Source organism: Gymnogyps californianus, chromosome 20 (genome assembly GCF_018139145.2).
Source record: "Gymnogyps californianus isolate 813 chromosome 20, ASM1813914v2, whole genome shotgun sequence".
NCBI classification, from domain to species: Eukaryota; Metazoa; Chordata; class Aves; order Accipitriformes; family Cathartidae; genus Gymnogyps; species Gymnogyps californianus.
In genome coordinates, this window is record NC_059490.1 from 187,426 (window position 1) to 214,105 (window position 26,680).

The following is a 26,680-nucleotide window of genomic DNA, read 5'->3' on the forward strand; positions in this document are numbered from 1 at the left end:
GGAAGGTGAGCAAAAATCCTTTCATAATTGAAACTGCCAGACAGATTCAAGCTGCCAGAGAGATCTAGGAATTATGACAAATGTCAAGGAAGAACAAACCCGGGAGTTTGGTTTTCCCAGTGAAGGCTGGGACAAGATCAAAATGGCGTGAAGGGAGTGAGGAAGACAACAGAGCACCAGGGAAGAGGGGGATGTTCTAACAATCACACACATGGCTGCAACCATGAGTCTCATGTTCCCTGCGAAGGAGGAACCCACAGAGCAAAAGGAGGAAAGCCAATTCCTACTTCATACTCTGCCTGTGAATTCTAACTTTACAGACACATTCAGACCTGCATGATCTCAGCCTGAGATTTCTCTTCCTATCCCTTGTGTTGGGAGCAGAGAGGAACACATGGAAATGTGACTCGTGCACAACTCAACACAGCACTGTCAGTCTGCAGGTAGCCTCACTCCTGTGAACTTGAGACAGGAATAAAAACAGGGGGGGGAAAAAAGTCTGAGAAAAGAACAGGGGAAGAAACTGGGTAAAAACTGGGTACACACATGCTTCCCCAGGAAGCAATGCAGTGTACTGCAATCAGAGATGGAACAATGAACCATAGCTCAAGTGAACAGCTTGAACAGTTCAAAGTTCAGCTGCTGTGCAAATGTTATAATCTGCTCTTGTTGTCTGCAAACTGTCCAGCCACAGCCAAAGTTCTGCTATGAACTAAGGGGAATGCGTGTTTTCAGTTATTCTTGAACAAAGAATCCTCCTGCTCATCACTGCAGAGCCAGAAATGTTATGGGCACATACAAGGAAATACAGAATGTAACCCTTTTCTCCAGTTCTCAATCTGTCAAACGTCATTCCTTTGCTTTGATTTCACATCTTACATGTGGCAGAGAGCTCTCTCTCTAGGAATGAATCAGTCTTAAGGCACAGGTGGACAGATTCATTTTACTATTGATGGACCTATAGCTACAAATGCTGACAACAATTATCAGCACTTCTCAAGAAGTTATCTACTCATTTCATTAAATCTCAAACAGCATTCATGCCTTGACCTTCAACATCACCCTCTTCTTTAAGAAGAAAACTAAATTTACCAAGTCATGTAGACTTGAAATTTTTCTAATCATTTACTATTCAATTCCTGAAAAGGTGTTAAAGGGTTCACAGGTCCCATGCCAGTATTGTAGTCTGCTCAGCAGAAATGTGAACAATTGGCTGTATTGTTAGGGCCTGGTAACAAAATGCCTTGAAAAAATGGGGCTCCTTCCACAGGTACCTGTGGAAATGCAAAGATTCTGGGTCTGGACGCGTTACAGACTCCTTCCCCCATCCAGGGAAAACGACAAAGGAAGGGCTTCAAAAGCTTGCAGGCACCAGCACTGTGACTCGTCCTGAACAATGGGGGCTTGCGTCAGAGAGAAGATGCTAAGCGCTCCCAGGTTGTGGAGGCAGTTGATCATGGTTCCTGCGACTGGCGCACAGCGGAGGCAGAGGTGCTGATGAGGTCTTGAGGAAGGCTCTCGCGTGCTTCCTGCATCCGGCGCCGTGCCCTCTGGAAAGCCTCTACAACACAGCAGTGACAGCAAGCCAGAATGCATCAGACAGCCTCAGGGAAGGGGAGGGATGAGTCTGTCCAGCGAACAGCGAACGTCATCTCTCCTGGAGCACGAGTCTCACTTCCTATTACTAAGTTCCACCAACAAAGCACCTGGTCCTTGCTGCACTCTTCACTTATTTCCAGCACTGTTTTTGCTCTGCGCATAATGGAATCAGACACAGAGCCGGTGCATCAGCACCACAAGCTATGCTCAGTGCTAGGCAAGACTGGGCAGCCCAGCCTAGGCTTTGCCCTCAGAGTGGTTATCCCTCCTGCCTGCTGACAGCTGATGCCTCCTGAAGTTTCCAGCTCAGATCAGGACATTTAACCTCTGCTACGGACTCAGAGAGCTCGTGGGAGGGGGCAGTTATCCCCACAGTAAAGGATTCTCCTGAAATATCCTGCCCACTCTGTAAAAAGGAGGCAAAAGTGAGCCAAAGGCTCGCCAGGAAGAATGACACTGAAAGCCCTACCCAGAACGTTGTAGACAGAGCTCTGCTGGCTGAAGCCTCCAAGCCGGTCCAGTACACTCTGCATGCGCTGCCTCAGGGCACTGGTTTCCAGAAAGGCTCTGCACAGAAGCACAGTAGGAGGTCAGGGCTGCCAAAACACAGCACACAACATGGAGCTCGTACTCACTTTGCTGCACTTACTTAGACTGCTGCAGGCAGTAAAGCCGGAACGTGACACTCCCTGTCGTCTCTGTGCGAAAACCAAAGCGGCTCAGACGCTCTCCCTGCAAAGATGGCACAGGTTAGAGTAACCACAGCCTGCAACCTGCTGCAGCAGGCTGACCCTAGCAAAAACGAGCATCTCCCATCAGGAGCATGCATTCCTGTGGGCAGAGTTTCTCCCTTCCCTGCTGCACACAGAAAGCGAGGTCAGAAAGAAGGGCAGATGGTTCCAGGCTGTGCTGAGGGCAGGACCTAAACACTAGCGAGCTGATAGTGCAGTGCTGGAGGAAGATTTCAACAACTGCATGAGGGCTCGTTCCCACACAAAGCTGTTACTAAGATCAACTTGCTCATTACACCAGCAAGCACCTCTGCAGCTTTCTTAAGAACGTGAAATTTCTGCCTGCCTCACACCCATCAGCTTCTTGCTTCGGGAAACTGTTCCAGGCACAGTACAGCCCAGATTCCTTACAAAAACACAGGAAGAGGTCTATAGCTGGTAACAAATGCTGACCTGACAGACGCTTTCCGGACAGAGCCAGCACAGGCAGCGGTAAGTCAAGGCTTTGGTCCATGTTCACCCACTTTGCTAAGCTGCGCACACCTCAGAAGGCAGAGAGCTCTGCCTCAGCGTTTGCCTGTTCCTCTGTTCATGATCACAAGTCTCACAGAGGAGACATCTCTTTAGTCAGAGGGACAGGACCACCAGCTCATCCTTGTTCAAATGTGGTCCAGGCTGTCCACAGACATCTGAAGCTGAGAACATAATCTACCATCTCCCAGCAAGAGCAATGCCCTGCAGCTGAGCCCACCTTGAAGGTTGATGGTATCCTGACGTAGGTTATGTCCTCCAGCTCAGGAGATCCACCAATGAAAAATCTCCTCAGCTCAGCGACGGTCCCTAGCTCCACAGGGCGCCAGGTAGGGATGGTGAGCATGTGGAGACCTGACCCAGGACAACAGGACAGCTTAGCCGCTATGACCAACAACCTACGCAGAGTCACAGAGATGGTAGATGGATACCTGCTGACCCAAACCACAGTGGACTGGAAATGGAAACACTGCACGGTATCTCTATAGCATTTTCCCAATATGTCAGCCCCATACAGTCACACAGCCAGCACTGAAAGTATCCACGAGGAGCATCTCCTTACTACACGCGGGTGTCAGAATAGTGGTGACCCTCAGATTCCATGTGGGACAGAGAGGGCTACTGCTATTGTAAAGATGGATATGTAGCATCACCCCCGAGCTTTATCACACAAGATTTTGTGACGGAACCGCCAAAGGAGCAAGGACAGCAACACATGATGTGTCTCAACAACAAGGCAGAATGGTGCAGGATGCATCAAATCCTTCTTTGCTGCCCCACAGACAGCTATCCCCTTCAGTATGCAAAGGCAAAGCCTCCCCAGGACCAGCTGAATCCATTCCCAAGAGAAGCACTCAACTCATTCTCCCAGACAATTAACATAATGCCCCAAGTGTGTTATACCTGGAGATGCTGGCAGCACCAAAGAACCATATCCTTCAACGCGATACCTCTGCCAGAAATCCAGGGACAGGACCTCAAAGTAGAGAACAGGCCACTGAGGGAGACTGTCTGCAAGGAAGGGGAGCAGATCACAGCTTTGTGAGGGAGACTATCACAGAGGAAAAAAAAAAAAAAAGCTAAATGCCCAACTCCACTAGTAGGAAGTCCTTTCTGTATTTCTTCTACAATGACTAACCTAGATGTACGGGTGATTATTTTCCCCTGTAAAAGCTGAACCCTCAGATCTGAGGATGAAAATAGAATTATTGATGTTAAAAATTTGGGAAAACTCTTCGTTTTGAGAGCAAGTCCAAACTGGTTCCTCAATTATCTTTGAGCAGACAAGACAATCTTTTGTGAACAATCTGATGCCTAACAGGGGAACCTTTTTATCTCTGACCTTTCCCACCATTATTGGGGGATTATTAACTTGGATTCTCCTACAGGTCTCCAAGCATTTCTTTTTTCCACGGTGAAACAAACTCATCGTGTTTATTCTAGGCTGAAAATTCATTAGTGTTGGTTGAATACTCAAATCCAACACATACATTGGATTCAAGTGGCAAGCCATGCCGCAAAGCTGGCCCTAGCAATTGCAATCCAAAAAGCAACGAGGTTGGTGAGGAAGCAGCGTAGTGAAGCAGCAGGAATAGGCAGCAGAGAAGCCCAGCTTAAAACAGAGCTGGAAGTTTCAAAGTGACATAGACTATACAAAGATTGTACAGGTCACTGAGTGTGTCTACAAACGTAAGACTCAGCATGGAGTTTTAGTTGTGTATAAAAAAGCTGCCTGTTTCTTCTGCTGCAGTGTCCCAGGGCTCTATGCAGTACACCGGGCATGGCAACACAGAGCAGCATGCCAGGCGTTTTGAGACAGACAAGCTAAGATCCAAGTAGTTTTGCAACTGGATAAAGCTGACTACAGCCTGGAAGCAGGGCAACATCAATGAATCCATACAAATGCTAATGCATTGCTAGACAGGGCAAATATATGTGTCCAGAGGTTGTGTGGTGACAGGGTGAACATTTGCTGAACGAGCAACATTTCCCTTTGTTTAAATCTGTCCTTTCATCTTGGTGAGGGGCCAACAACATGCCAGACAGCATGATGCCTACACTGTGATCAAAAGATTTCAGAGTTTCAGAGTTTCACATTTCAGAGCAAGAAGGAAACACACCTTCCGATTCGTCTCCTTGGGTGAAAAACATCTCCAAAGTGAAGGGGTAGCAGAAGTATGCCACGTTATCCTAGAAAAGGAACAGGACAGAGATCAGATTCCCGGACAAGAGAATTTGTCACTAGCACTGCAGGGGGCACAGAGAGCAGGGAGAAAAGAACTAATGGTGGAAAAGAGGTAATGATGCCCAAACAAGATCAATCACTAACAAACACCCGGCTGCATGATGGACCTGCATACATTCCCAAGTGCCACGTTGATGGAAGAGGCTGTTAAAAATAATGACAAGGGGGAAAAGAGTAACACACCTCAAATGACAATTCAGACAGTTGTATAACTACTACACCACCACAATCTTTACAGGAGCCAAGCAAGATACCTCAAACAATGGTATTACTGAAATGTTGTATGATAATTATTTTTGTAATATGCAAAATATATAGCTCACATAAAAGACATTAAAAAGTTGATAAAATTCAAATTTTGTAAGAGAGGAGCTGGAGACAGCAATGGAACCAACTTCCCAGATAGGAGGAGGGGATCATTTTGAGAAATCCATTTAGAGACTGTGTGCATTCCTGCCCAGGAAAGCCAGAACAATGCTTCGTTAACTGAGCATTTGAGAACACAAAAATCAAAGCTCCAAAGGCAATCAATCAGCCAGAAGGAAGAAAAAAGTGAAGTTCCAGAAACTGCTTTGAAGCAGTTTTATTTGGTCTAGTTTTATTTGGACACAGTGTCACCCTGAAAAATGGCAAGTAGAACAAGGAGAATCCCAAACGTGCTCTGCCCTTGAAAGGAGCTCTCAAGTCAGGACCTTTGCTGAATATATCTGTAGCTTGTTACACATGTTCCACTTCAGAGAATGCCCGTTCAAACTGCTCTGCAGGTCTGAAAGTGTCCTTACCCAGCCCACTGTCTTGGTGGCACAGGTCTGTGTCACTCCTGATAGCTGCTGGAACGCGGGGCTCGACCACCCTGGGAGAAAAGAAGAACGTGAGCACAGCGGTGAATGCTTTGGGTGAGAGGGAGGACTCACAAACCAGAGCAGCTCAAAGGAGAATGTCAGTTCCAGATGGCTGGGATAACAGACAACATCACCCCCACTGAATTTCCCTAGGTGTGTTCCGCCCCGTCTTGTTCCAGGCAATGGCTGCTCCCCAGAACGCCCTGAACTGTCGATGAAAAGCACAACTCCATCTTAAGAGAAAAGTAGAACCTTATCTAAATGTACTGAGTAGCAAAAGTGGTACCTCTTCGGACAATCATCAGGGTATAACCAGAGAGGGGAGCCAGAACCGTAGCTTCAGGGGAACTAAACATGCACCAGGATGTGCATGTTAGTGCTGGGAACTTTATTTATCAGTCAAAATTTAATATGTTAGTGTCAGCACAAAACGTGAGAACATGATGGCGAGCACTGAAATCAGACAAGGTCACTGCTGAGATGAAGACAGGAAGGCTATTCTCTGCAGTGTAAGGAATGAACTTTAGGTAGACTGCTGGACACAAACACCACTGGTTGAGAAGCCAATGGACCGCTGGGTCACAGCCTGATTTGGAAGAGACGAGAGGAGAAGATGCTACTTCCTCCCAGACATGAGTTTAGTTCAAACAATTGAGTTCTGCAATTTTAGCTCTGAAGACCTCTGACGAGATCTCAGCCCCGACATTAACTATTACTGACTTTCAGCAGAGCTGATCTGATGGACCAGCCAAAGCATGCTTCATTCCTTGAACTGCTGTGATATGGCTGGCAACGTGAATACTACGGTTAGGCAGCTCCAGGAAGAAATGAACATAGAGGTTGTCATACTCATAGCCTTGAGCTGAAACTGAGAAGAAGAGAGAATGAACTTCAGCTGCTTGCTTCCACACAAACTCCTCCAGTACTCACTGTAGACTTTTGGGAGAGCCAGCATCAATAACCTCAGGGACAAGCAGTTACTGCTGGAAGCTGGGAAAAGCCAGGGTCTTCAAAGTAACAGAACATGACCCTCAGAGAAGATGCCTTCTCTAGACTAGCCCTGTCCCCATACCAGATTAGGGAGGTCACACATTTAATTGCTTTCTTTGCTATAATCTCTATTAACTTCCCAATCTGCTCTCCTTTTTTCAGACCTGTATGTCTTCCTAGAACAGCTGCAGTATTTGTAACCTCCAATCTGTAAACGCCACTCAAGGGGTTAGTCCGCAAAAACGGAGGAGGAGGAGGAAGTAAAGGATTCTAGGGAGAGAATCACCTACTCTGGACTGGCCTGTGATCCAAGAATTCTTGGACCCTTCATAGCCTCAGCCATCCCAGCACACCCAGATTTGCCCCTATAGTTACTGTTTATAATAAGGACTCACCTATTTCTCCATTCACAAAAAGCCGCAGTGTACCAGGAAGAGTCTGTAAGAACGAGCAGATAAACAAGATAAAGAGCTCAATGACCACTGGTGGAACGTCATTCAGTCCCCTCCCAACAGGGTCTCACACAGATATTTCACAGATGTTTGTACATGAATGATTCACTCTGCTGGCCAGGTAGGAGTCACGACTTCTCATATCACTTTCCAGAAGTGAACAGTCCCTCTGGAGAGAGGCTCTCTTGAGAGACCAAATTCCTAGACTGCAGGAGTTTACTATTCTGTAAATCAGCCTCTTACAGACTTCAAGATGGATATAAAATGTAGTGAGAAGTCACTTGCAGAAATCATAGCCCTGTTTCTGCTGTAGTGTTCCTGCACTTGCCCAAGGTGGGGGGAAGCAGGGGGAAGCACAGGACGAGCCAAGACACTCAAGTACAAGAAAGTACAACAACTCTCACACTTTGGCAAACAAGATCTGAGCAAAAAAGATTGCAGTGTGGGTAATTCAGTGAGAAGGGAAACTCTGCATGAGTTTTGGGGTGGGAGGGGCTGTTTACTTGAACAAAGTAGCACATTCTTGACATTCAAGAAGTTAACAGCAATCACTAAGAAGAAAGGAGGGTTTATATCTTTTGGGATAAAGTATTATAGTCAAAGGCCTTCAGACAATGCGTGCAGTCTCACAGAGACTGCAGCGTTCAGCACGCTCTGCTGCTGGTCCGACAGATGCAGGATGGATCTCTGCAGGCCCCATACCCATTGCAACCTGTCCCTTTTGACCCAATTTTCTGTCGGTAGCGACAAGGTAAAAGCTGCCAAGACACTTCCAGAATGAAACAGTCTTTGGAGACTGTGGTACAAACGGCAGCCATGCTAACCAGGTCAACAGTCTCCAAAGGCAGCAGGGCGCCAGGTCCCTGCCGAGTGCCACTGGTACTCACCATTTCAAATTCTGAGCCTACGAGACTGCTGAGGTATTCCTTGTGTCGACCATACAGCTGAAAACACAGAACAAGCAGATTAGAAAAAGAGTCTTTTTGATTATATATGTTTTCACTTATTGCAAAAATTGTAATTAATATAACTTAAAACCAATTTAAATTGTTGACAGGCTTAGCACACAGGGTTATTTTAATTGTTATAGCAGATATAGAGAATTGTATTGGGTTTGCGTGGCAAGGTTTTGGTAGCGGGGGGCTACAGGGGTGGTTTCCGTGAGAAGCTGCTAGAAGCTTCCGCCATGTCCGATAGAGCCAATGCCAGCGGGCTGCAAGACGGACCCGCCACTGGCCAAGGCCGAGCCCATCAGCAACGGTGGTAGCGCCTCTGGGATAACATATTTAAGAAAAGGAAAAAAAACCCAACTGTGCAACAGCAGCTGTGAGAGAGGAGTGAGAATATGTGAGAGAAAGAACCCTGCAGACACCAAGGTCAGGGAAGAAGAAGGGGAAGGAGGTGCTCCAGCTGCCGGAGCAGAGATTCCCTTGCAGCCCATGGGGAAGACCATGGTGAGGCAGGCTGTCCCCCTGCAGCCCATGGAGGTCCACGGTGGAGCAGATATCCACCCGCAGCCCGTGGAGGACCCCACGCCGGAGCAGGGGGATGCCCGAAGGAGGCTGTGACCCCGTGGGAAGCCTGCGCTGGAGCAGGTTCCTGGCAGGACCTGTGGCCCCATGGAGAGAGGAGCCCAGGCTGGAGCAGGTTTGCTGGCAGGGCTTGTGACCCCGCGGGGGACCCCGGCTGGAGCAGCCTGTTCCTGAGGGACTGCACCCCGTGGAAGGGACCCACGCTGGAGCAGTTTGGGAAGAACTGCAGCCCACGGGAAGGACTCATGTTGGAGAAGTCCGCGGAGGACTGACTCCCGTGGGAGGGACCCCATGCTGGAGCAGGGGAAGAGTGTGAGGAGTCCTCCCCCTGAGGAGGAAGGAGCGGCAGAGACAACATGTGATGAACTGACTGTAACCCCCATTCCCTGTCCCCCTGCACTGCTGGGGGGAAGAGGTAGAGAAAATCAGGAGTGAAGTTGAGCCCGGGAAGAAGGGAGGGGTGGGGGGAAGGTGTTTTAAGATTTAGTTTTTATTTCTTATTATGCTACTCTGACTTGATTGGTAATAAATTAAATTAATTTTTCCCCATGTCGAGTCTGTTTTGCCCGTGACGGTAATTGGTGAATGATCCCTCCCTGTCTTACCTCGACCCACAAGCCTTTCATCTTATTTTCTCCTCCTCCCCCATCCAGCTGAGGAGGGGGAGTGATAGAGCAGCTTTGGTGGGCAGCCAGGGTCAACCCACCACAAGAATACAAGAATCTAATAGAACAAAGATGCATACTGCTAACACTGCATGGAACTTCAGCTTCAGAGAAGACCAATCTAAGGGAAAAAGAAGCTCTGAAGAATCAGATCTTAAATGACATGTTAAAAACACGGGCATAAACTATTCCAATGAAATCAACAGATGGGAGATCAGTGTAGCGAAATCATGATTTCCTTATTGACCACAATAACAATAAGGAAAAGTACAAATGAAAACCTAAAACATTAAGTACCTTTATAAACTGCCACAGCCAAAAAGGCAATTCAGAAAGGTCAAGACATAAAATGAGATCCAAATATCCTGGGACATTACGGGTTACAAGAAATCATTCAATAAGTATACAGGCAGCAAGAGGAAGACCAAGGAAAGGGTTGGCCCACTGCTCAAAAGGGAAGGAAAGCCATTGGCAGGTGACACTAGAAAGGCACGAATTTAGGTGGTTTCTTGCATCAGTTCTCACTACACAGATCACTCCAGTCAGAGGCCAACACACCTAATACTAGACAAGGCCTCTACCTAGAGTAAGGAATGAAGTGGTCAGCGAGTATTTGTTGGAGTTCTCAGATGGCTGGGCATGATGAGACTCACTGCCAGTGACATTCATTTTGTCAACTTTAGGTGTCTACAGCACTAACAATTACATCTACACGAGGGTCTGAGCTCCCTCTGTCAAATCAGGAGAGCTAGTCAATATGATCAGTGGAGGCCAGTCCTTACGTCTCTGAACACACACTGCTCGCGTTCCTCCTCCTCTGGCTGCACTTGGACAGACGCATTCTCAATGGTGTATTTCCACACCTCTCGCTTCTCTCCATCCAGCTCGATCCTGCAGAGCCCCAAAACACAGGGGGAAAACTCCCCCATTACGCAGAGAACAGGCACAGGCAGCAACAGCACCAACTGTGCCATCCTGACACAGCAGTCCCCCCCGCCACCAGGCCTGTGCAGTAACACAAGGGCACTAACGGCCCTCTCCTCGCTCTCTAGTGCCTGCCAACATCAATGACTCAAAAAGGGAGACTTGCTTGTGTCCAGCATATGCATAACCTGTATCCCTAGGGACTGGTACCAAAGCCCCACACATCACACACGCAGTGACACCACGCACAAGTACACAATAATCTTGTCTCAGAAATCTCTGGACTAAAACTAAAAAATATCCCTCAATTTAAGTGCGGATCCACTGCCTGAACGGCGACCAGGAAACAGCCATTTCAGCCTTCTGTATCAGTCCCACAAGAGGTACGAGCCCTGTCCCACTCACCGGTAGGCTCCTTTGGTGCCAGTAAAGTCAGGCTTCACTGTGATCACCCCATTGCCGTCCACCTTGATTGTGCAAAGGACATGTTCATACTCCCTGTGACCAAGCCTAATGAAAGACATCAAGAAACACAGCCTAAATAGAGAACACGGACACTCTCTTGCTCAGGAACAGCAGAGCTGGTAAAGGCACATGGGGGTACAGAAGGGAACAAACACACCCATACTTTCCTACATTAGTTTAAGAAGCCTTTCGAAGGGATACACTCAGTTACCTCCCAACTGAGGAAAGAGGCAGAAAGAAATAGCAGCCCGAGTTACTGAGCTCTTGGAATTCTCTCCCCTTAACTAATGAAAGAAACAGGAGATTTGAGTAAGGAGGGAAGACGGGTTTCCTTCTGGGAAATGAAGATCACTTCAGGATTTTACTTACTTCCCATAAGGTCCCAAGTCCCCCATGATGTACATGGTCTGGACAGGAGTGTTAATCACATGATTGTTCTTTATAAATTCTTCTGAGGGTTCCCAGGTGATGATTTTCGACTTCAGAGAACTTGCTTCTCTGTCAACAACAGAACAGCACAAGTCACAGCTCACCTCAGCAGCCCAGCACAGGCAGCACCAAACCCCCCATGACGAGGAGTCAAACTCCCAGATTCCAAGTGCGACACAGCTCAAGCCACCAACTTCCACGGACCAGACTGCTCCGCAGCTGGGGCGACAGCACCAGGAAACCTGCATTAGCAAGCTCCGAGCCCCAGTTTGCACTCACATTGGCCTACGGTCTTGTCTTCTTCTCCTTACGTTGGCCATCCTCTCCGCCAGATACGATGGCACCTCATGATCTGAGTCAGTTACCTTCTGGCAGTGCTGGGAGAGAGAAACAGACGGAAACTAGCTTAATTCTAACAGGACATCTTTCCCAAACACAGCTCCACTCTTGGAGGAGAAAACAGGTATGTACGCACCCACATGCAAGGACAAACTGCTAAAAGACTGTAGATTTCATTTGCTGTTCTTGTGCCAAAGTACAGCTAAACTCCACCCAGCAAGTTACCTACAGAGCAATGCTACAAAGCCAAGTCCCTGCAAGCTGCCCCCAACCATCGTTCTGAAACAGGGAGATCTCATCCCAGGTCTGGGGCACCAGGTGAAGCTGCTTTGCTGAAGCCATATGTTCTCCTGCATATAGGATATCTGGCTTGCTTCTGCATGGCCAAGAACTGACAAATGTTCCCTCCGCAGTAGGCTGGTGGTTTCGACAGACACTGCTGTATAGATTATGCGTAAATAAGAGCTGGTACCTCCTCTAGGTTGGTGAATCGGTCATGATCAGTGTAGGTGAAGATGCGATAGTTCTTCCGACCTCCAGCCTTCTCCAGTTTCAGGATCTCCTCATGGTACTGCCGGTCCAGGGGAGTCTGGCAGGCTGACTCATTTTGGTACAGATCCACCTCAAACTGAATGCACCACAGGTAAAGCGTAAAAGCTGCCTTTCACCAGCATTGTCAGAGCCGCAAACACTTTTCAGCTGAGATTCCCAAAGCCACCGCCGAGAGAGATAAGATCCTTTGGGGATCCCAGCAAGCCCCAGCTCCGGAGCAGCTCCGACACCACTCGGGCATGCGGCGGCCAATGGCACTCACCGATGCCCCCCTGGAGGGGCTCGGGCACAGCAGCTCACCCCGAAGGAGGAGACCCTACAGGGAAGCGCTGCGGGGGGCCGTCGGGCGGCACAAGGAGGAGAAACTCCCCCAAGCCCCCTCCCGGCCCACCGCCCGCTCCCCCGCGGCCCGCCGCCGCACACCCACCTGGCTGAAGAGCTTCTCCTGCCACCCCACCTCGGCCTCCTCCTCCTCCTCGTCCGGAGGCCGCCGGGCACCTGCGGGAGAGGGCCCGGTCACCTCCGGCGGCGCTGCCCCCGGCCGCCCGCCCCCCGGCCGCCCCACGTACCGGTCGCGGCGCGGTCGGCCAGGCCCAGGAGCTCGGGGCCGCGCGGGCCGGCGAGCGGCGGCGGGGCCTGCGGCAGGAGAGGCCCGGCCGACGTGACCCGCTGGATGCGGACCCTGCGGGGAAGGAGGGAGGGAGCGTCACGGCGGGCCCGGAGCCGGGGCGGGGCGGGGGCCGGGGGCGGCCGCTCACCGGAGCGCAGGTTGCGCACGGGGTCGCGGGAGCGGTAGACGGCACCACCCGCGTCCGCGCTCCACAGCGGCTCCGCCATGGCCCGCGCCGCCGCCGCCACCGCCTCACCATGGAGACGGGGCGGCGCGGCAGGCACAGCGCCCCCCCGCGGCCGGAGGGCGCCCGGCGGCCGCGCCCCGCTCCCAGCCGGGGCGGCGGCAGGGCCCGCTCCGCCCCCCCCGCCCCCGGGCGCCCGCGGGCCACGGCGGGCCCGCGGCTCGGCCTCGGGTGGCCCTTCGCCTCCGGCCCCCGCTGCGGCAGCGCCGGCTGGGCGCGCCAGGGCGGCTTCCGCAGCGCGGAGTCCCCCAGCCTCCACGTGAGGGGGGGTCTCTCACATCCCTCCGTGTGGAGGTGCCCACGGCCTCCGGGGCGGCGGGTCTCCCACGTCCCTCCACATGAGGGTCCCCCCTGGCCCCGGGGGGGGGTGTATCCCCACGACCTCTGTGTGAGGGAGGCCCCCCCAGAGCAAAGCCCCCCCATCCCGACAGCCCCGTGGCGATGCTGAGGGGAGGGGACGCGCTGTGGTGCCCCCAACACCCTGCGCCCGGGACTCCGGGCCAAAACCTGTGAGGAGCTGAGTGTGAACCTGCCCCTTTCTCTGGTTCATTCCCTACCCCCTTCCTAATCTTGCCAGACATTTCACTGTTTGGCTGCCAGGAAAGGACATCTTCATGGAGACCACCACCACCCTCACACCAGGGCCTCACTCCCGAGCAGTGACGAGCCCGTCCCTTCACGGGCGGGCCAGGGTGGCAGCTCCTGTGTCGTCGTCATCCCCCACCTCAGTGGCCATTTTGCTGCCAGTCACCTGGTGCCACCAGTTCTGCTGCATTCCCTGGCCCTTCTCTGCTGTGAAGGGTCTTGTGATCCACATACACCCTATGATGCAACCTCTTTGCTCGAGGAGGTGCCCCTGGGAACCAGTATCCTTCCTCCTTGTGCACCATCTCCTCAGCCAGCACCTTGGCTTCTCTGGTCCCTTCCCTGGAGCCAGCCCCGAGATGGACTCCATCCCCCCCCAGCAACCTGGTCACCCTGTGATCCTCTTTGGAGTCACTGCCCACGAGGCTGGTGTGCCCGACGGCTCTGCAACCCAGCTCTGCCAGCCCGGACCCTCCCTCTGAAGGGTCCCCCTGCACAGGGTGCTCCCCTCCCGTACCGCTCCTGGGGTGCTGGGCTGGGAATTGCTTCCTCACCGCTACTCCGGGAATGTTTTGGTCAAGGCAAGTTTAAATACTGCAGGAAGGCATGTTCACTTCAGTGCGCTGCAGTGCTGACGTTAAACTGGCACACTAACAGCCTGAAGTATAAAACCTGGTAGGATTTAGATCCTCCTCCTTCTCAGACCATTAGCTGCGGTGGAAATTCTTGGCGGTCCTGCAGGTATTGCAAGGCTCTCGCATTTTCAGATCTGGAACACTGGCCGCGACAAATACTAGAGATCCCAAAATCAGAAAAAGCCATTTATTACAGAAAAGCAGAAAGCTGATACAATTGTACAAGAGTCACAGTGAAATACCTTTTTATTTTTTTTCTGGGCAAATATGACATTATCATGTCACTATTTATTGAGCTTTTTAAAAGCCAGTATCAGAGCAAGCAATAATAGGAACTACGTTACTAGACAAACATTGGCAAAGCTCTGGCAACAGTTGGCATCTGAGACAGAAAGAAAAGATGTAATTATGTGGTAGATTCTCAACAGGTTTTTGCACAATCAGAGTTTGAAGAGCCATACTGCTTATGTCAAATTTGACATGACAGTAAGAATCGGGCTGTCAACATACACACTATATTGCAACAGCTTGTTGACTTCAATACCTCAATAGTCCCAGTTAGACTGAGGAAATCTTGGCAACCCACTGCAGTTTCTGAACAGCTTGAGTGGGTACAAATGTGAGCAGCTACCAAAAGAGAGGAGCACAAGGGAGAAGCATCAAGTGAGGGACCTCGACAGGCTGGAGAAATGGGCTGCCAGGAGCATCATGAAGTTCAACAAGGAAAATTGCAAAGTCCTGCCCCTGAGGAGGAACAACCCCAGGCACCAGTATATGCTGGGGGCTGACGGACTGGGAAGCAGCTCTGCAGAGAAGGCTGCTGAGGATCGTGGTGGACACCAAGTGGAACTTGAGCTAGCAATGTGCCCTTGCAGCAAAAAAGACTACCGATGTCCTAGGCTGCACTAGGAGGGGTGTTGCCAGCAGGCTGAGGGAGGTGGTCCTTCCCCTCTGCTCAGTACTGGTGAGGTCACACCTGGAGCACTGTGTCCAGTTCCCCAGTACAAAAGAGACATGGACATACCGGAAAGAGTACAACAGAGGGCACGAAGATGATGAAGGGACTGGAACATCTGTCCTATGAGGAAAGGCTGAGAGAGCTGGGACTGCTCAGCCTGGAGAAGAAGGCGGCTCAGGGGGATCTCATCAATGTGTACCAATACCCGAAGGGAAGGTGCCAAGAGGACGGAGCCAGGCTCTTTCCAGTGGTCCCCAGTGACAGGACCAGAGGCAATGAGCACAAATGGAAACACGGGAGGTTCCCTCTGAGCATCAGGAAGCAGTTTTTTACTGTGAGGGTGACCGAGCACTGGCACAGGTTGCCCAGGGAGGTTGTGGAGTCTCCGTCCATGGAGATATTCAAAAGCCTTCTGGCCATGGTCCTGGGCAGCCTAGGTGTCCCTGCTTGAGCAGGGGGTTGGACCAGATGACCTCCAGAGGTCCCTTCCCACCTCAACCGTTCTGTGATCCTGGGCTGCCTCCTTCTCCAGGAAGCACATTCCTGATACCCCTCATGCCAGCACTAGCACTTGGGCAGCTGCACGACAAGGTGGAGCTTACCTAAACTAAAGACTAATTTGCCAACCCGCCCCCCCCCCCCCCCCCCCCCCCCAAGTTCCCAACTCACTACACTGTTGCACACCCGAGCCTGCTTATGAGAAGTTAGGGACTGTACTGCTGGGGACAGAACTGCCTCCCTGGGCAGAAACCTGCATTTCAGATGATTCAATGTGTCCACAAAACCACAGCCCCATTCCCAGCAGAGGTGAAGAGTCACCACCACTCCCAAAAGCAAGCTGTGGCTCTATCTTTTTGGATGAGAAAAGAGACGATTTGGCTGAAAATTCACAAAAATCTCCCCACCATTGAAAAAAGCAGAGTTTTGACCATTTGCACCAGCACCCGCAGGGTCGTAAACAAGGATGGCCCCCGTTGCGTTTCCAACCAGTGGTTCCACTCTGATAGTGCTGAAAAAACTCAGAATACGCAATCAGCTTAAAGAGCAGAGGAACTGACAGTACAAGTCTCCAAACTGTTCTATGATTTATCCAAGTAGTTTGCAATCGTTGACTTCATTCTGCAATTGCCATTTTCAGCAATTTGTTCTCTCCAGGTGGCGGTCCTTTAATTAAAATCAATTTTATGACATCCTACAGGCCTACACATGATGAAATATATATATGAAACTGCATAATTTTTTTTCTTTTTTTTGCGTAGACTACAGAAAGGGCATAAAAAAATCTTAAGGCTGCCCTATAATATCACTTAAAAAAAAAAAATCAGTGAAGCATTCTAGTGTCCCCAGTGTTGTCTAAAGACATGTCTCTTAAGAACGTCTTCTCTTTGTGATACAGCAAATGGAGTTTGGTGTTGGCTCTGGATGCAAGGCAGAGCAAAAGATTGAGAGATATCTCTTCTTGTGCAGGGACAGGGTGGATGCCAAACACAATCCTCCTTTCTAGGCCTGAGAAGCGTCGGATGCTGTCAAGAACAATGACGTTGTCTAAAACATTCTCTGCTGGCCCCAAGACCAACCTCACCCTGTATTTCCTTATTTGTCTTTTTAGCTCAGGTTCCAATATCTGACTAAACACCTCGGCTGCATGCTGCGTACTGCACAGGATTGCAATATCTTTGACAGGATAGCCTTGCTGGATGTAGCTGTTGCACTGCCTGGTCACGTACTCTACCATTTCAAATGTTCCCATATTTTTTTTTATTATGGAGTCACCTGGCAAAGAATGGCCACATTCAGCCTGTTTAAACATCTCTTCCAGCACTTCGTAGGGCATATCTGTGTTACGTTCTTGGAGGATTTTCTCCATTAGATGAAACATGGCATTGTATATTTGCTTGGCATTACGGGCCACTTTGGTCAACCATTCCTGAGGATAGATTTCTGAAAACTTAAGACCACAACCATATGGGTGAGTGGACTGGAAGAAATCCAGGAAGACCCAGAAAATGCCACTTTTTTTCTTGACTAGCTCCCGGGCACATTGGTGCCAGTTTTCTTCAGGACGAAAATTCTGAGCTTCATCAACCACAATGTGTTTCACTTCTGGGAAGTTCCCACGTAAGAAGGCAACACGTGTCACAGACCGGCAGATCTCATTTCTAAAAAAAAAAAAAAACAACCCGAAACCCAAAAAACCCATATAGTAAATAAAAAGAAGATGCAACCAGACAAATCCGTATTGACTGCCTCCGTTTCTCAGTGGGTTCTTGCTTAGAGGGCTATTGCTGCTTACTATCTAAAAATGCAAAACTTCCTATCTCAGCTGCAGCATGCTATATCATTTTCCTGGTGGAAACATTTATTCCAATGGATTGGCTGTGCGCGGGCACTGCTGCACAGCCTGCACAGCCCCCACCAACTGGCTTTGGATCTACCCGAGGAGGAGACTCGGGCCCACCCTTCCAACGTAGTGACCCCATGGCAAGGCTCCGCAGGGGTTTCCCTCTGCCCTGCTCTCCCTGGCCCAGGGAAGGCAGTGTGGTGCCTTCGCTCCCGCGGGAAGGACAGGTTCTCTTTTCTCCCCAGGGCGAGCAGGGACTGGCAGCGCTTCTGCCAGGCCCTCTGCCTGCTGGGGCCAGGACCTGCTGCTTGGGCACTGCCGTGCCTGAGCTAGCTGCGATTCCCTGACGCAAGGTCCCTTGTCCACTGCGGTGGCCTGCTGACCTCTCCGTGCTGACACAAGTGGAACCGTAGCGAGAACCGGACTGGGGAACTGCTCTGCCTGAAATCCTCTACCAAAAGGGCATTAGTTTCTGTTCTCCTTGTCTAGGTGGCCCAGGTCCAAGAGCCAGTTCCTAGCACAGCTGCACAAGCGCTTGCATCAGGCCCAGCGCAGGCAGTGCTGAGGCAGCGACAGAGAAAGGCAGGTGGGTAGTTCTGGTGTCAGCACCAGCCGTAATAAACTGTTAAACTAAGGCCATCGTCTTTTGAAGGTCTAACACGATCCAGCAATCACTGAACGTGGGATTCTCACTGCAGTCAGTGACCACTGGATCTGGGCCAGAGCTCAGCTCAATAACACTTTCAATATTAATACCTTTCTTGAGATGATTATTGTGTGTTTGTGTCAGCCAAAGTTATATATTTGGCAAAGAGATGTAAAATCAGCAGGGCTTGTGCTGTATGTACAGAGGACGGAATGAAAGAAAAAAGAGGAAATACACATTACTGCTTACCCCACAAACTCCTTCAAGGGTTGATTTTCACAAATGTAGAGTATCTCTTTTGCAGAACAGTGAAAAATGTTTCTTATTCTCTCAATGATCTTCAAAGCCACAATTGTTTTTCCTGTTCCAGGAAGACCAAGGACAAACTGCTCCTTGGCTTTGTGCAGGTTCTTGGAGAGCAGCTCATACTGTTTGAAAGTGAGAATGTTGAAAATCTCACAGCCAAGATGGTCACTTAAGTAAGACTTAAAGCACAGCACAACAATCACAAGTGCACGCAGGAACGCGGGGATGTCCCTGGAGGTGAGGATGTAGTTCTCTGGGTACAAGCTGGTGTAACCCCACGGGTTTTCTTGGTTTTCTTGCTGGAGAATGTCATCCTCTGCAACTTCCATCTGGTTCTTTGTGCCATTCAGGTGCAGTATTTGGGGAATCACACACACTTTTGAAGCATATCCCCCATTGTTGACTAGTTTCTGCTTTAATGCATAAGCAGTTTCTCTCAAGTTTTCAGACTCAGCAGAAGCAGTGTCCTTGACTACAGTATACAATACTGGATACGCATTTTCAGCTACTAAGAAAACATCACACACAACACCCTGTTTTTTCTGCAATCCAATGTCAACAGCCCAACTCCTTGAAAATATCAGTATCCCCTTGTTCAATGGATGGATTTGTTTTTTCATTAAATTCTCTAATCCAGGATACTCTGAGAACAGGTCGGTGCAGATGGTTTCTGGCTTCCATTTGATTTCATTAGAACCCACTAGGAAAAAGAAATAAAAAATTAGAAAAACAAAATACAGCAAATGATTTACTCAACACACCAGTTACTGGAGGAACGTATTGTACCGTGACTGTCGTGCTTTAAGCCCAGCCGGTGACAAAGCACCACACAGCCACTCACTCACTCCTCAAAAAAACCTCGTGGGTCGAGACAAGGACAGGGGGAGGACTCCTCACACTCTTCCCCTGCTCCAGCGTGGGGTCCCTCTCACGGGGGTCAGCCCTCCATGAGTTGCTCCAACTCAAGTCCTTTCCACGTACTGCAGTCCTCTGCAAACTGCTCCAGCGTGGGCTCTCCCACGCAGTCACGGCCTTCTCTGGGCCCAGCCACCTGCTCCGGCGTGGGGTCCTCCACGGGCTGCAGGGGAATCTCTGCTCCGCCATTAACCCTTCATGGGCTGCAGGGGGACAGCCTGCCCTCTAACCACGGGCTGCAGGGGAATCTCTGCTCCGGCGCACCTCCTTTTTTCCCCTTCTTAAATATGCTATGCCAGAGGCGCAACCACCATTGCTGATTGCCTCGGCCTTGGCCAGAGGCAGGTCCGGGTTGGAGCCAGGGAAGCTTCTAGTAGCTTCTCACAGGAGCCACCCCTGTCGCCCCTCCCTCGCTACACACACCCAGCACAATGACGTCATCAAAGTAAATGATTTAATGTGAGTAAAAAATTCAGCATTCCCATGATGCCTGGTGGTAAATCTGCAAGGATTTTTTATATGAATGAAAGAGATATAAACTCCATGCTTCAGGCATGCCTGACTTCTAAATGGAATAAGAAAAAGTCTCCTTGGAGGGATCTGCCTCCTTTCTGTCTGCCTTCTCATTATTTAGGTATTCCTCTGACAGATATGTTGCTGCCACAGTGAGAGACTGGTGGTTGAACCAGATGGAGCAGCCCGCTTGCAGCATCTCCTACACTCCTGACTGGTAAAACACAATGCATATAGCAAGGGAAAAGGCACCTGGGAGCATCATCAGTCTCTTGATGTATAGATACACATTCCTATTAAATATAGGGGACTACATGAAGATACCTCTCATCCCAACGCTAAATTTGGTGCTCCGTCAAAGTAACAAGTAACAGTGATTTTAAAAAATATTAACACAAATCGTCCCTTAAATTTACAGGTTAAAGTTACAGCTCGGCACATTCATAACACACAGACAAATCTCAAATGCAAGCATACATTTACACTGACTGTGTCACAGCCTGCCATTTAAAAAGCACATTCTCATCAAGAAACAGCAATTGCATATCCTGCACCAAAACACTATTAACCGATCAGAAAATCGATCATCTGAGAGTAATCCTGAACACAGATGTGAAAAGAGCAAAATTACAAAAATAATTAGAAAAATTAGGAATTAATACATACATCCATAGGTCAGAATTTGGAAAAAAATAATCCATGGACTATGTTTAACGAGAAAGTATCTGTTTGCTACTGATTGGAGCGGTTCTGATACTGCACAAGGACCTGGAATTCCGTGTCTCTCCCATATGTCTCAGAGCTTGACCTAAAGCCACAGCCCTGCTCTGCAGGAACATGACAGGATTTACATGGCCCTTGGCTACTTCTGTTCCCTTGTCTTTCAGGGCTTGGTATGTGGGAGTATCTGTTGCTCAGCAACCATCGCTGCTTTTATAGCTGAAGTGTTTCTGAAATAACCAAAGTCTTCACCTAAAAAATAAAATGAAGGCAAGCTTCTCCACCCCTGCACGGTAAGGGCTGAGCCTTACTTTCCTTTGTGTGTCCCAGCCTGAAGTTCCCCTGTAGCAGTGAGCAGGGTGGCAGAATTAACTTACTGGGTGAGATAAATGTCTAAGCTGATCAGACAACTGATGCCCAAATACTCAGTGCTTAGCCCTGCAGACCAGCAATACAGCATTGCTAGTACCAAGCCCTGGGGAGTGTACTGAGTTTGCAAGGCCTCAGGTCAGAGGCTTGTCTAGTTGCTTTGTTTGAATTTTTGTTGACCTGTTTGGAGCTTTGTTTTTACTTGGTTTGCCTGTAATAGCATTTTTTCTAATAACCAGGTGGCTGCAGATAACAACCATCAATTTATACAGACAGTAGCAACAAGTAGGTCATCCTTCTGCACAGGATGAGGTCTTTCTGCCTAGAACATGATGATGCAGAGTGCAGAAATACAGGGCTGGTAGGACAGCAGAAGTCTTGAGACATGGGATACAGGATGCAGGGCTGAATTCAGGTGTAGGGCGGTGAGAGACAGAGCACAGGAGATCCCAAGGCCAGAAACAGCTCTCAGATGGTCAGATAAAGAAATGCAGCCCCAGAGCTGAACAAAAATGGTTTTAAGGGTAACGGAGAACAAGTATCTGACTCCTGTGAAACACGCCGTGTTTACTAAACTCCAACGGAGCAGTGAACTTGCAGATCAGTGAAGAAAGAACAAGGTCTAAAAGTGTGTTAGCAAACCTACAGCAAGTGACCCCAAGCGGATCCTGGAGTAGGAAAAAGAAACCATCAGCATCAACTACATACTCCCGATAAAAGAACCGGGGATGCTCCCGGCTCACCCTAACAACCCCTGGCAGACTGGAGCCATCAACAGCAGCATCCTGAGTGGCGGTGGAAGGCCGAGTGTAATGCCAGGAACAGGGGCGGATACTAGGAAACGTGCAGGTAACTATTATTATTGCTTTTTTCACAGTGGTATTCATTTATTGTCTTTTTCTTTCTTTGTCTGTAATAACTAGATCTTGACTAATAATAATTCTTTGATTAGACTACTTAGATTTCAGTTATGCTAGAAATAAATTATTCTCTCTCTCTTTTTTTGTCCATAAGAAGACTTTTGAGCATAACAGGGGGCAGACAGCGCTCAAACCCCTGGGACACTAGGTATATTCTCAGCAATTGTGTGCATTAGGGATTATCCTTAGTGACAAAAATGGGAGAAGAGATCAAAACACCTGAAAAATCAGGGAAATCAGCATTCTTGGAGCAGTTGCACCTTTTAAATACCCTAACAGTTGTTTGCCTAAAATCTTATATTTATAGCACATTATCTTCCTAGAAGTTCTGTCAAATACAATCTTAAATTGAAAAAAAATACCCAGAATAAATGGCTTACCTGGGTAGAGGCACTCTTGGAGTTCAGACACACACTGGAGACCAGCTTTTGAATAAACTGGCTTGATAAGAGGAGGACCATTTGCCAAGCTGAGCTCTTTTTCAAATTTATCAGCCAGATTTGAAAGATCTTGGGGGAAGAAAAAAGTGTGTTATATCCATCAAAATCCTTCCATATGAACTTCTAAAACCCAGCACTAAAGAGTAACTAAAATGATTAATTTAAAACCTCCCTTCGCAATCCTGCTCAAGAAAATGCTGCCTACATAGTTAAGAATGACAGTATTCCGTCAAACCAACAGGGTCTTGATTTGCTGTAGAAGAGAGAGGGCTCACAGCATAGATGGCTTTACAGTTCAAAGGCAAGATCTAGACCCCACGTGGGATGAGTTTGTTGAGACCTCAGTGCACAGGTAAGAGACGCCCGCCATGCCAGTTCAGCACACCAGCACCCTACAGGAACCACCTACGTGTACCACTGGTCTCTTCAGTAGAGGCAGATCTCCTAAAGCCCTTGCTGCTTTGTTCCCCTCCTACCAACATCACCATCTCTGTCTTTTGTGTGACTGTGTCCTTTGAAGAGACCAGACATCGCAGCTCTACGCGCAGACCAGGGCCACAGGAGAGGTTTCACACAAAGCCAGAGACGGCTGGCACCGCCGGGGCTCCGCTGGGACAGGAGGTCCCCATCGGCTAGTATATTCCTTGCTCATGCGTTCACTGCCATGGGCACACGCTCGAGGGAAATTTGTGTTACAGGGAACCTGTAGGAAAGGCGGGTTAGTTTCGTCTTAAGACTGAAAAACCCTTATTCAAATCCGTGGTCAGAATAAACTCTCTAGGACCCGCCGTACAGGTCTTGTTGTGGGGTGATGGAACAAAATGCAGGACATCATAGCTTTTGAAGGGGAAGGATTTCACAATGAAGTGGGACAACATACCTTAAAACAAGCAAACACTTGCACCCCTCCTCCTTCAAAACAGCCTTTAACAACCACAGAGCCACACCGGGTGTGCGGTGACGTTTCAGCAGACACCTGAAACGCGTGTGAGCCTCGGAAAGGGGGAGCGGTTTGCAAGCTGCTGCACACCGAGCATTGCTTGCTGAGCTGCAGACTTGAAAGGACTTTTCTCAACCTCAAGCTGATCTCTGAAGAGGCGACTGAGCAGGTTTTGAGTAGCTACCCTAGTGCTGCTGACTTCTTTACAGATGTTATTAGTGCTTGATAAGGGGAAGGAGAAGGAAAGTTGCAGCTCAGTTTGACACCACCATTACAGCTAAAATGATTATTTTAGTTTAGTGCTGGCACACAAGTTGTGCCAAGATGCTGGATCCACACAGATCGAACCAGGACATGGAGATTAATCCTTGCTAGTGCATCAAGCACTGGGGATTTCACTCCATGGGGACCACCACCAGTAAGGACTTGTTTGTTTTTCAAAATAAACCCCTTTTAGGCACCTAAAGGGGCCAGATTTCCACCAGGACATCACTCTCTCCTAAGCATCTTAACAGACAAAGCCAGCTTCAAAAGTTTTCTGCAATTCTCATTAAGAGTAATGGAAGCTCCTGGGCGATTTTGAATCTTTCCACTTCACTTGGGGGCATATGGGATCCCTAGGAAGGCTTATTCCAGTTGGGAGTGCTTCAAAAAGTCCTGCTGAACCAGTTCAGAGAGTAACGCTTCACAGAACGGTTTGCCGTTGGAGGCCAGTTACCGTACCGTCACCCCCGGTGCCTGTGACTGTGCCATGGGCCAAAGGCCCTTTTCTAGGTTTGGTGAGAACACAGAACAAAAGAAGTTGGTCTTTCCTCCTGAAAGTTTGCAAACTAAGGCAGAAATGAAGTTGGCACTAACATAAATGCAGATTTTACCTGGGTCTGCAGCTGTCATGAGCTCTGTCCATCTTCTGACGCTCAGTTTTTCGATTGTGTCACCCATCACCATCCAGGATTCAGGGTTATCATGGAAAACGGCGCAGCAAAATGGTTCAACTCGCACAGCACATACGTAGCCCTGCAAGCCTTCGGCGTTGTCATAAACGCTCAGGATGTAAGTCTTAAACTGCACGCCAGCCCGAGAGCCGCAGAAGTGATGGACGGGCATCGAGCCCATGGTATCAGCTACTGTTTTTTCTAAAGCTTCTTTCCCCACTTTCCCATGGCTTCCAATGACTTCACTGCTGTCATTCACTCCAAAAAATACATAACCACCCTGAGTGTTTGCAAAGGCAGAGACATAATTTGGAAGGGTTTTTCTAATGTATTCCAAGATATTCTCTGTAGAGAAGTTCTTAAATTCAATATGTGTTGTCTCTGTGAAATCCAGGACCTCCCCAACCATCAGTTTGTCTCTCTTTAAAAACCTGGCAGCGGCATCTTGGATGTTGCGCTCCTCGGTGTTCAGAGGGGTCTCCTTTGCTCCCCCATCAAAATTCAGCAGAGCTTTCTTAGGGCTTGGCCCATTCTCATCACGATGCCTGGCACAGCCTTCCTTCCCCCTCAGAAATGCAGCAGCGTCGCTTGAAGTCATAGAGAGAACCGAAGTGAAAGACCTACGGGACAAACCAGTGCTCAGGCTACAGATACGCGGCTTTGTGGCTGTGCTTTTCTGCTCAGGACCTCCACAGCTCCATGTTTTAACAAAAAGGAGCAAGTGACTCTGCTGCTGCATCCACGTGAAGTATTTGCTGGTCTCGGTGCAGGAGATGCATTCCCTGAGGCTCTGCTCTATGTCCAGACCAATGCCGTGCTTCTGAAAGCAGTAATTCTTGTCTTCACTCTCCATCCTCACTACTCCTCCTCCTGAATTCAGCAATGCACACACTGCTATAGAAAGCTCCTTTCGTTGCCTTTTCTGATTGTAAGAGGTCTTCTTTCTGGACCTCTCTCCTAAAACTATTTTCCCAATATCTATCACCACATCGGGATAGTTCGTTTTCAAATTAATCAGCAGCTGCCCTTCTTGTCCGGCCATCCTGATCCTGAAATGATAAATTATTAAAAACACTTCACGATTATACACGGCAGCGTGACAAAGGAAACCATACGCCTTTGGCTCAGGCTTACGCGCTAGATTTAACAAACTGGAAACCAGAAATCATTATTTGCAACGCACAAGCAAATCAAAGGCAGACTATCGCAAAGACACCCACAGACGTCATGTTAATCAAGCTAATTTATTGGGCTCTTTTGCATATCGGGCTCTAATAGTTATCTTGAAGCTACGTACAAAACATACCCCAGCTAGCTGGGCCAGGCGGCAGCGGACCCTGCCCCGGAGCAGCTCCTGCCGACCCCTCCCCAGGGCCGCCGCAGCCCCCGCTCCCCCCGCTCCCGGCCGGCACAGCCGCGCTGCGGGCGGAGCAGCCCGGCGAGACCCGGCGCCGCGGGCAGAGCAGCCCCCCCGGGCCGGGCGGGCAGGCGGGGGCCGCGGGGGCCCATCTGCCCGACCCCTCCGGAGCGGGGGCCCGGCTGGGAGCGGGGCTGCCGGGCAGAGCAGGCGCCCGCCCGGGCCCGGGGGGGGTTGCCCCGCTCGGCGGGGCCGCTGCAGATGGCGGCGGGGCCGTCCCGGGTTCCTCTGCCCGCGCCGGCCCGGTCCCGCCGCCGGCAACCGGCCCCGGAAGCGGCCCCGCCGTGCGCTGCCGCGGGCTCGGCTCGGGGCCCGGGGCCGGCGCCGCGCTCCCCCCCCCCGCCCGCTCCCGGACAGCGCTGGGCACCGGCCGAGGGGCACCGGGCTGGCGGGGGACGGCGGGCCCGGGCCGGGCGGGGGGGGGTGGGGGTGGGGGACGACGACAACGGGACCGAGACCGGCCCTACCTTCCCGGGAGTGGAGGCGGGCACCGGGCTGGCTCCGGGGGAGCGGGGGGTGCCGAGTCCCGGCGCTGCGCGGCTTTTCCCGGCGCTCCCGCCCGCTGCGAACTTCCCGCCGCGAACTTCCCGCCGCGGCCTGGCCCCGCCCCGCAGACACCGGGCGCTGTATTTCAAATAGTTTAATTTTAAAAATATTCTATTCAGTGCTAAAATAACTTTCCACTTCCACGCGCGGCCGCGCCTTCGGCTTCGCCAGGCTCGATCACAGACTCGGCGGGACATGCAGTGGCGGCGGGGGGTGGGGTGGGAGGCGGAGCCGGGAGGGACGGCCCGGGCGCGGGGCGGCGGCGGCGGCGGGGCTACGGGCCGGGGGCTGGCGGCGGGAGCACGGGGGGGGGGGCTTCTGGGGGGCCCCCTGCCGCATCCTGC

General features: G+C 50.2%; 2 protein-coding genes across 2 annotated transcripts; both read right to left on the reverse strand.

Moving 5' to 3' along the window:
* Positions 1 to 331: 331 nt before the first annotated feature.
* On the reverse strand, positions 332 to 13,133 carry MKS1 (MKS transition zone complex subunit 1). The gene is made up of 17 exons (XM_050909174.1): positions 12,866 to 13,133; positions 12,724 to 12,794; positions 12,217 to 12,372; positions 11,685 to 11,782; positions 11,346 to 11,474; positions 10,917 to 11,021; positions 10,370 to 10,478; positions 8,278 to 8,334; positions 7,334 to 7,376; positions 6,751 to 6,816; positions 5,889 to 5,959; positions 4,982 to 5,051; positions 3,765 to 3,872; positions 3,082 to 3,215; positions 2,249 to 2,331; positions 2,069 to 2,166; positions 332 to 1,561 (listed from the first exon to the last, which is right to left on the reverse strand). Exons 1-17 carry the CDS (start codon positions 13,131 to 13,133, stop codon positions 1,455 to 1,457), a joined length of 1,773 nt encoding a protein of 590 aa, XP_050765131.1. The 3' UTR covers positions 332 to 1,454.
* Positions 13,134 to 15,998: 2,865 nt separating this feature from the next.
* On the reverse strand, positions 15,999 to 26,661 carry LOC127024413 (schlafen family member 11-like). Its single transcript, XM_050908975.1, has 5 exons — positions 26,258 to 26,661; positions 24,314 to 25,422; positions 22,439 to 22,567; positions 18,565 to 19,321; positions 15,999 to 17,487 (listed from the first exon to the last, which is right to left on the reverse strand). Exons 2-5 carry the CDS (start codon positions 25,413 to 25,415, stop codon positions 16,650 to 16,652), a joined length of 2,826 nt encoding a protein of 941 aa, XP_050764932.1. The 5' UTR covers positions 25,416 to 25,422; positions 26,258 to 26,661; the 3' UTR covers positions 15,999 to 16,649.
* Positions 26,662 to 26,680: the final 19 nt, after the last annotated feature.